This window comes from Branchiostoma floridae, chromosome 19, assembly GCF_000003815.2.
Source record: "Branchiostoma floridae strain S238N-H82 chromosome 19, Bfl_VNyyK, whole genome shotgun sequence".
Lineage (NCBI taxonomy): Eukaryota > Metazoa > Chordata > Leptocardii > Amphioxiformes > Branchiostomatidae > Branchiostoma > Branchiostoma floridae.
The window spans coordinates 7,883,682-7,894,259 of NC_049997.1; the positions used below are offsets into that span (position 1 = coordinate 7,883,682).

General features: G+C 38.2%; 1 protein-coding gene across 1 annotated transcript in view; it reads left to right on the forward strand.

The window, feature by feature from the left end:
- Positions 1–10,227, forward strand: part of LOC118407173 (alpha-mannosidase 2C1-like) — a 38,680-nt gene extending 28,453 nt beyond the window's left edge. Inside the window, exons 15-28 of the mRNA XM_035807595.1 lie at positions 99–196; positions 612–736; positions 1,029–1,090; positions 1,278–1,419; positions 1,772–1,863; positions 3,253–3,341; positions 3,629–3,733; positions 4,682–4,838; positions 5,441–5,584; positions 5,997–6,106; positions 6,569–6,648; positions 7,292–7,440; positions 7,902–8,005; positions 8,551–10,227. Of these exons, the coding sequence (XP_035663488.1) occupies positions 99–196; positions 612–736; positions 1,029–1,090; positions 1,278–1,419; positions 1,772–1,863; positions 3,253–3,341; positions 3,629–3,733; positions 4,682–4,838; positions 5,441–5,584; positions 5,997–6,106; positions 6,569–6,648; positions 7,292–7,440; positions 7,902–8,005; positions 8,551–8,662 (1,569 nt within the window). The 3' untranslated portion in view covers positions 8,663–10,227. The remainder of the gene's footprint in view (positions 1–98; positions 197–611; positions 737–1,028; positions 1,091–1,277; positions 1,420–1,771; positions 1,864–3,252; positions 3,342–3,628; positions 3,734–4,681; positions 4,839–5,440; positions 5,585–5,996; positions 6,107–6,568; positions 6,649–7,291; positions 7,441–7,901; positions 8,006–8,550) is intronic.
- Positions 10,228–10,578: the final 351 nt, after the last annotated feature.

A 10,578-nucleotide genomic window follows, 5' to 3' on the forward strand; every position in this document is an offset into this window, starting at 1 on the left:
ACGACAGAAAAGTGTTAGGGAAAAATTAGAAGTAAAGGGAATTACCAGAATCCCTTTTAATGTATTATTTAGATTGTAGTTGCTTTATTGTATTACAGATCAAGAAGGGGAACAGACAGTGTGAGTTTCTGTTCCACAACATAGAACTACTGGCAACACTGGCCTGGGCTGCAACCAGGTGCAAGGAAACAGAGAGGTAAAACATCTCCTTTGAATTCTCATTTAATTACTTTTTGGTTTGGTCTAATAATTTGGTACTCCAAATGTAGTGAATGATGATAGTTTAGGGGTCACAGGGGCACTGGAAGGGGTGAACCACCCTCCCACACACATACACCCCCCCCCCCAGCTTGGTCACTTTGCTCCCTTTTAATACTCCCCCTTGTAATTTCTCCCTAGAAAAATCCCTCGTAAAGCAAACTGCAAAGGCAATGGTCCAGAAGACACATTGGACAGTGTTGTTATTGTTACTATTATAACATTGCATGCAGTGTAAAGGGAAATATGTTGGGTTTTAAGAACAAGACTTCTTAGTTATAATCATCACTTATTCAGTAAGATAGATAATCTGACTAAAAGTACATTGTCTGACGTGTATATTCTTTCTCCAGATATGAGTACCCATCTGAGCCCCTGTCCCACATGTGGAGACTGTTCCTGCTGAACCAGTTCCATGATGTGTTACCAGGCAGCTGTATCAAGGCTGTAGTGGAGGATGCAGTACAGTACTATCAAGGTACATTTTTTAACTCACATACACATTGTTAAGATTCCTCCTAATCTCCATTTATCAAAATTGATGGCTGTAGGAATATCACAATGCATTTAGATTCATCAATTGGTGGAGGATATTAGAGTTCAGACTTGAACCACAACAAAAGTCTTCTTGCTTGCCACCTTGCCTATGTTAAAATTTCTTCCAACTTCTTATACATACTATCACAAATAGAGTCTTGTAGCTTTGTTTTTTACATCACACATGGCTGTAGCTGGTTGTTTTAATGTTGCATCATTTTTTTTTCCATCAGAGATCCAGACTTCTGGGTGCAAACTGTTGGGAGAAGCCACAGAGAGACTGCTTGGTGCAAAGGTGGGTTTTGCATGAAAATGCAGCCTGCATTTCTTCATTAGAGGCTATTCATAACAAATTGAAATAATGTTCTTCTTTTGAATAATGAAGTCCTGTATCTTGAGTTGATGTTGCTAAATGAGGACTTAGTTGTCAAAATTGAGATGCTTGTAATTGTTTGGTTGCCATTGAATAGTGCTATTTTCAGCCCTCAACAAGCATCCTTGGGGCAGTCAACACAATGTCCTGGGACAGAGAGGAGCTGTTGGAAATCCCAGCAGGCCTTGCTTCACAGATGATGATTGACAGCTCTGTGCCACAACAGGAGTTGGGGAATGGAACTGTGCTAGGTCAGATGTAGTGTAGAAAGAAAACTTGGTACCAGTCTGGCAAAGTATGTTTGTTGTATCTGGAGTAATATATGGTATGGTAAACAATTACCAGCACCAGTGTATTACTGTAAACAATACTTTTGTTCATTGTATGCCCATTATATATGATACAATAGAATACTTGTTGCAAAAGCCAAATTCAGAAAAAATCACATTTAAATGCTCTCAAGATTACAATTTAAAACCCTTTTTTTCATCCAATTGTCACCATAACTATGTTTGACTACTGAGTTTGCGAAAGGTATATACATTTTCAGGCTTTGTTTGATGTAGTTTGAAATATGACACTGCTTTATTTTCCCTGTTCCAGTCTGTGCCAGCTGCCCCAGTATGGGCTATGCTGCCCTAGAGGCCCCTGAAGCAGACCTGTGGCCGGTGTCTGTGTCAGTGGATGAACACCAGGTACAACATTAGATTAACCCTCTCAACACGTCATAAAATTTTTTCCTGTATACCATATATGACATATAATTTCAGTCTATACAGGTGTCAATTAGTACTTTTTGTGTATTATTATTACAGCTGTTATGTAAGGAGTAGATTAGGAAAACTATATATTGCTGGAAAGCTCACAGAATGGCCTTTGCAAAACAAGCAAAATAAATATCATACCATCAATCTGAGGACAGCAATCGTCATGGAAACCACTCAAAAACACATTTGCATCACTCCCAAAAAAAGTTTCACAAAAGAAAATATTTGGCTAGGGGCTGAGTTTTTTGTGTCATTTATCATAAAACCATGTAGAAATACTCAACCATACATACACAATGCTGGTATGCTGTTAGAATGACCAAAAACTAAAAATCAAAGCATGATTTCAAATAAGTTCAGTGTTGACAAACAAATGTTACCCCAATAAACAGTTGTGCCCCCCTCCCCACACCTGTAGTTGTACTATTAAAATAATGAATATGCCTTGTGCTAAATGGCAAATTATTTTTCTGGATGTTCTCCACATATCAGGGAGTCAAATAAATCCATTTACTATGACTTGGGTAGAGAAACAGGTATCAGAGTATATAAAATGTCAATTTGGACCAGTGACCTATCTGACCTGACCTGGACCTCCTTCTGCCCCAAGAAAAACAACAAGGAAGCATGCATGTAGAACTCATTAGACACGGTGATATCAGCTCATTTGATCTCAACAAAAACAGCTGGGTGTTTGCCTTGCTGTCCCTCAAGGATTTCCCTGTCATCACTCCTGTAAGCCTCCAACAAAATTATCCACCAAACTGTCTCCATTTCTGCTAAATTTACTAAATAAACCTGTAGAAAACTGAAGCCAAAACACACGCTGGAGGCCTCAGAAACAGGGCTCAAATGCTAGATCCCTTCTGGTTGGTCAAAGATACAAGCATCCTGATTGGCAGACTCTGCCAATTTCCCATTTCACAGTAGTCAGTTTGAATTTCCCGCCGGAATTAAACCTGAAGCCACGATCGTGGCTTCTCGTGTCCTATGGGAAAGCCATGATAGTGGCTTCTCGTGCTGAGAGGGTTAAACATAATTACAATTTAAGTGCTTCAAAGTTACTAGTCATGCCACAGTTTTATTAGAAATAGAGAATATCTTCCCATGAATTGTTTGGCACATATATTTCCCCCAATTGTACAACAAGTGCTTTAGAAACATATCTTTTCCACCCTATCCTATATTCACATGTTATTATCTCTCATAATACTGACAGTACCTAAATTATCTTCTCCAAAGTGTCTTCTCCAGAGATCCTTTTTTTAAAACATGAACTTGTCTGTTTGTCCAACAATGAATTATGGACATTTCCAGGGCTCTGTAGTGCTGGAGAATGGGTACATCTCTGCATCCATAGACTATATGGGGAGGGTGACATCACTGGGACTTCTGGAAACTGGCAGGTAATGTACAACACCATACCTCAAAAATAGCATCTGTTTTCAAACAAATGGAAAGTGAATATCATCCAAAAGGAGTATAATTTTTTTAGACTTCTCTCTGCTACTGTTCATCTTTGAATACAATTATATGCACTGCTTTTATTTCTGTGAGTCTGCTAGGAATTCCAACCAAGAACCTTACAATTCTGAAGTGAGCAACCCAAAACATAAGACTGCTTTGCCTCCTTTCTGAAAATGAAAAGAATATTGTACTAAGCATTGATTCAAACCTTCATATATCGTTGCAGGGAGGCCATTGCCCCTGGTTGTCTTGGTAACCAGTTTGTGTTGTTCGATGACATCCCTCTGTACTGGGATGCCTGGGACGTCATGGACTACCATCTGGAAACAAGGTAAGGTGTCATTAAGAAACATGGTTAAGTAAGGAATCATGTCATAGAATTCTTTATAATTGTTTTCACATGGCACGTTGATGGCATTGCTGCCCCTACGGCCGATGAGGCTATGGGACCGGTGAGGTGAGGAGAGGTTTTCACATGATACATGCAATTTAGTCCTGGCTTGTGAAAGAATAAGTATCTTACTCCAGTAGTGCACCAAATCTTCAGCACCAAGGACAGATGTTGAAAATGAAATGTAATGCTTTCCTATTCTGAGGGAATGTTATATCATCATTTAAGACATACAAGAGTGATAACATGAGTAGCTGACTTGGAGAAACAGTATGTGAATTTTATCACACCAGATATTCAGCACCAAGGACAAGTACTATTGAATGATTCCAGCATAGAATGTTTCCCTGCCCTACAAACTTCAAGACTGCAATTCTACACCACTAGAGACATGAACAAATGGCTGTAGTTAAGAGTAAGGACACATTGAATTCTGATATGTATAGGCCTTATTTGTCGCACAGCTTTTGTGTGAAAGACTTTTCTTGATTTATAGCAAAATTTGCATATTCACCTTTTTTTAAACCTTTAGCACTCTGAAGTAGCCATTTTGCTTCTATTTGTCAATTATTCAGTTAGTTGTGGGCTTTGGGAGCAGGGAGAAGGTTAAGAATTAAAAAAAATATGTTGTATCATGTTGTATTACTCTTCCTCACATGAACAACTTTAAATGCAGAAACTTGGTTTAATGTTCGCCGTTTTCGCTGTGGCCGCTTCACTGCAAATTTAAATCCACCGCAAACGTTTTCCATGGCAGGGAGAAACTTCAGTCCATGTCGCTACTGCAAAATTAAAACTACCGCAAAAAGTCCCTTTTCCCGCAACTGCGAAACTAAATCCCTGCAAACTTAAATGCATTTACAGTATTTGTACCACCTCCTGTTTTAGGAAGCCGTTGACAGACGTCTCACAGCAGGTGCACATTGTGGAGAGCGGTCCCCTCCGTGCAGCTGTGCAGGTGCAGATCCCCATCAGTGATGTCAGCTCCATCAGACAGACCATCACCCTGGACACAGGCAGCATGGAGCTCAGGTTTCACACTCAGGTGGACTTGTCTTCATTGTTTATACTAGTGATAAGGGGTGGATACTGGTATGGTTTACTGGTACAAAACCATTTTTTCATGTTGGACTGGTCTGGAAAAAACAGACCTGAAAAAATCAGTATGCAGTGATGTCAGCTCCATCAGACAGACCATCACCCTGGACACAGGCAGCATGGAGCTCAGGTTTCACACTCTGGTGGACGCTTCCTTCATTTTTCTTATTAGTGATAATTTCATATTTCTACATTCTTGGCCTGAAGGTGTTGTGACATAGCAAAAATACAACTGTTGACAATTCACATTGCATTATGGAGATACTGCTGGCTAATTTTACCTTAACTTTACAGGTAATTATGTGTCAGTTGGTCCCATATCAAAATGTGTCATAGTGCTTTAGTCAGGAAGTCACTGCTTGACTTTATTGTTGATTCTGCATGTTTTTTTTCTATATTTATTAGATTGACATTGATACATTATTTCTTGATTTACAAAGTCAAACCATATTTTTCAATCAATTATTCTTCGCAAAGATCATTACAATACAGATTATGGTGAATTCTGTTTTGTGCCATGTATTAATGATTAACATGGCTTTTGTGTAGGTTGAGTGGCATGAGAACCGTAAGTTCCTGAAGGTGGAGTTCCCGCTACACGTGCGTACTACGGAGGCTACGTACGAGACAGCGTTCGGACACCTGAGGAGACCCACACACCAGAACACATCATGGGACTGGGCAAGATACGAGGTGGGAGGTCTCATTGACAACTACATGTATTACTCTAGAATATAGGGGAATTCTTTTGTACATCCAGTTTGTACTTGGCTTTTTTTTTTACTGCCCTCAGACACCTTTCTCATGCAGAGCTTTTCAAATGGAGAAGATCTGACGTACGTATCTGAGAGACATTGATACATACAAAATGGTTGTGTTGAATTCCCCTATATTCAATATTATAGCAACCTGATGAAATTATTTTCATAAATATTACTGTAGTTATTTCTTCTTGTCATAACATTAGTATCATGTAGTTCTGCCTTCCTAGCTTTGGCCTGCTTCCAACATCTGTGACTCTTTGGAGCAGACCAAAGCTCCAGTTTGTAACATTAGAGAAGTATTCATGTTTTCAGTCTGTTCATTGTAAGAACTTCGTTTCCAGGTTTGTGGCCATAAGTGGGCAGACCTGTCTGAGTACAACTTTGGAGTGGCTCTTATGAACGATTGCAAATATGGGCACTGTGCACAGGGCAACATCATCAGGCTATCTCTGTAAGTATGTGGGTGTCTAAAATTCAAAGTCAAAGTCTTGCTTTTTCAAAATTGGCAATTTTTCTTAAAAGTATGTTGGCTTGAAATGTTGCATTTTTTTTCCTTTCATATGTACATGTAATTGACGTGTAGGCCTTAGTTTGGAGAAAAGGTGTGATTGGAAATCTCTGGGTTCATTTATTTTTAAAGATCCGTGCAAGGAACGGGCATCCCTCTTGAAGGTTTATTGTAATGTGCAGGCTATACAAGCTTTAATATAATTCTCTTATAGGACTGTTTAGCCACAGTCAATGCTGTAGGGCTGATATCTATATTGACCAAAGGAGACCAAAATACTGTTACTCTGTAGACCTTTTTGCTCTTACAGTGCTATCTAGCTTAAGATTTCTATTCAATCTACTGATATCTGATAATGTTGATTATTCTAAATATTTGTGTTTTGCTGCCCTCTTGCAATTATAGACTGAAGTCCTCCAAGGCCCCAGACAGTGAGGCAGACATGGGACATCACAGCTTCACCTACGCCATCATGCCTCACATGGGTAAAGGAGATCTCACAAACTATATTTTGATCAAACTGAATCTCTCACATGTGACATCAGTTTAAGACTGCAGCTAATCCTGTCAATGCCATCATGCCTCACATGGGTAATCTCAACAAACTACATTGTGTATTAACATCAAACTGGAGGCCATACACTCATGATGTCAGTTCCAGAATTTAGCTAATCCTTTCTAAAGCTAGTCCTTGATTCAACACTACAATTTAGTCACCAGCAAGCAGCCTAAACTGTGAGATGGTTAATCAGTAAATGACCCAAATGGGCAAAAAATGGAATGAATTACAGGTGTTTTTAGCTCAGGACTGGCACTTACAGGTTCTAATGTGTATTTAATGTCTTGTTACTGTATAACTTAAACAACGGTCTACATGTTGTCTTTGTACTTGTACTGTTCTTTAAAATAAGGATATTTTAGTGTTAGTAAGCTATACCAATAGCCTGATCTGTAGTAACTGCTATTTTTGCTTGCCATCTGTAGTTAGCAAGAAAAAGATTATACCAGCGGTTACTACAGAGGATGATACCTAGGCTAGACATCTAAGAAATAATGACATTTTAAACTGATCTACTGATACCAGAATCTTGTTTAAAGACAAATGTTGACTTTCACCCTTGACCTCAGGAACGTTCCAAGATGCGGGGGTGATCCAGGCAGCGTACAGCCTGAACCAGCCCCTGCTGCCTGCCCAGCTGCCAGCTGACAGGGACAGCAGGAGTCACAGCTTCTTCACTGTTAGCAACCCTGCTGTCATCCTGGAGACAGTCAAGAAGGTCAGGAACAGCTGCCTGTAGATTTAGATGTGTGCTGTGCTGTAGTTGTTAGCCAGTCTAGTGTTCAGTGACAGACTGACAATGTTTTTAGACAAATCCTGCCATAGCTGTCTAGTTTTGTAAGCTGATTGGTATCATAATGTCATTTTTATTTGCCTACTCTTTTTGTCTGCGTTACTGAATTTTTGAGAAAAAAGTATGATTAATCTTCCAACAAGAAGATAAGTTTTTTTGTTAAGAGCAATTAATAATGTTTTTTTGTCATTTTGTCATAGTAGGTATAAGTTGAATGACAAGAAAACCATGTTGGCAGGTAATTGGATGACAACAATATGTTGGCATGCTTAACAGTCGTATGATGCAATCCAACATTTGCCATCATATAATAGCTATAAAAGTCAACCTACTTTGTATATATAGTCATTAGCTCAGTAAACATTTTTCCTTGCATATCCCTACAGGCAGAAGATGTAGACAATGTCATCGTGCTGAGGCTGTACGAGTCCTGTGGTGGGCATGGCACAACTACAGTGTCTTCTACACTACCTATCACCAGGGTGGACAGGTGGGTACTAGAAATCAGTTCATCAACCTATATACATACGTATGTGGCAATCAGCCTATTGTTCCTCTCACCTCACCTCACAGGTCCCATAGCCTCCCTGGCATTCAGGAAATTATTCTTTCACCCAATATCAATAATTAATGAAATGGACTACAACATGGACTAGCATAGAATTGTATGCCCAGCCCATTTAAGAATAGCTTCTTTTAGAATTCAATTATTAGTTTAGATGTTAAGAAATTGAACGGTTGTCAAAGAATACATGCCTCACTTGTTGTGTCCCCCTCAAGAGACATGCACCTACTATTCTCTCCATTCTTGCATACAAACTGATAATCATTGGAAAGGATAGTGATGATTTTTTTACAGCCTGGTATCCAGCCGTCTTACAGCTCCCGAGTCTCTTCCACAAATAGAGAGGAGAGGACAGAAGAGACTCAAGAGCTATAATAAGGCTGGATACCAGGCTAGATTTTTCATGCCTCCTTCTTCAATTGTTGTTTTAAGAAAACAAAAATGTTGATATGTTTTTCTTTTGACTTTAGGTGTAATCTGCTGGAGGAAGTGGACAACAGTTCTAGTCTACAGTGGGAGGGGGGCAGTGTGCAGCTGTCATTCAAACCTTTCCAGATCATCACATTACTCGCATACTTGTAGTCTCACAACAGTACCCAAAGAAAAAAGCATCACACATTTTCATTAAGCTACATTAAATATTATACATAGTAGCAACAACAATAGAATTGTGTCCAACTGATTTTAAGTCTAACTGATTTTAAAAATCATGATTGTCAAAGAATTATGCATGTGAATCAGCAAAATGCAACAAATCAATGTAATCAGATCAGATCAAAAGAAAAGATATTTTAAAAACAATTTAAGCTGTCTGTTTTTTTAGTCACACAACAGTACCCAAACAAAAAATCCTCACACACTTTCATTAAGTTACATCAAGTCCTATACAAAGTAGTAACAACAACAAAATTGTGCCCTTCTGGTTTAAGAAACCATAAATTATGTAGAATAGGAAACAGTGGCCTACAACAAACCATGCAATTTTGACCACTAAGTTTTAGTGTTACTATTGATGTTGTCATAAGCTCAAAAGAAAAGACCTTTATAAACAATAATAACTTAAAGCTGTTTGTTTTTCTAGTCACACAACAGTACACAAACAAAAAATCATCACACACTTCATTAAGTTACATCAAGTCCTATACAAAGTAGTAACGACAACAAAATTGTGCACTTCTGGTTCAAGAAATCATAAATCATGAAGAATGCAAAACAGTTGCCTACAACAAACCATGCAATTTTGACCACAAAATTGTCCCAGAAACGAGGTCAGCAAAATAAGAGGAAGGTGTCGTCCTTGGTACTGAATTACCTTCCCATGAGATTATGGTGTCAAACCCCTGTGGCATGGCTCCAAATCTGTGTGACAATGTTTTATTTTTGTTGCATAATCTATTATTTTATAAATTTGTTACTAATGATGATTTTATTAGTTAAAAAGAAAAGACCTTTACAGTAATGAAAATGATTTAATAATTTTAAGCATCTGATGAAAATGGGAAGTGACAGTATAATTGTGGTGATTGTGATAATGTGTCCCAAGGCTCAGTTTAACCACTTTGAGTAGAACCAGATAATAATACATGTACTACCACTAGCAAGTGGTGCTATTCAAAGAAATCTCACAGTACATGTATTCCTTTCTTTGTTTACGTAGAACTAAACCTGTGCAGATATTGTTCCCTTAGAGTTCATAATTGATAGTTTTGTAAATCCCCTGACAATATTTTACATCCATTGTGACCGTAAAGGCTTGTGATGCACATAACTTGCAAATACAAACATTGCAATAAAATTTTAAAAAAATCTTCTGTCCAAATGGTTGTGCATTGTGTAATGTGTTGTAAAATGTAAATGATGAGCGAAAATGACTGGCTGTAAAAATACTTTGTAGTAAAATGGTCTTAAAAACAGTTCCATATTTTCCAGTTGTGCCCATTTATATTATAGGCTCCTCAGGATTGTATAAGCAGACAGACATACCTGTATGGCGACCTTATCCACTGTGTCACATGAACTATACAACCTTTCTTGTACAAGATAGATCATTATTAGTGATGACAAGATATATGGATGTGAGGATATCATCTTTTGTACGGGTGCCATACAGGGATGTCGCCTCCATACCGTAAAACTTCAAATTTACTGAAGTAAAAAAACTTACAGTTTCCTAAAAAAAAAGATTGTGCCTTGATGTTTTTAAAGATCTGACGAAGGCTTTTGACGTTTTTTTTCTCGTTTTTTACCACTGACGTTACTAAAACCGTTGATTGCAGAGCTGTTGCTTCGTTTATTTGGTCTTTGGAATTGTACAGATAATCTTAATTTGTTTTTCTACAATGCAAATGATTTTTATTTTCCACCAATGCAAAAATATCGTACACGTCAGCACTTGAATCTAATGTGTTCATTTGATGCCTTTTTTAACAGTGTCGCGGTAAATGTACACTGCAATAAAATATGTCCGGTTGTCATCTTTGAGCGCAACAAATTCCAGG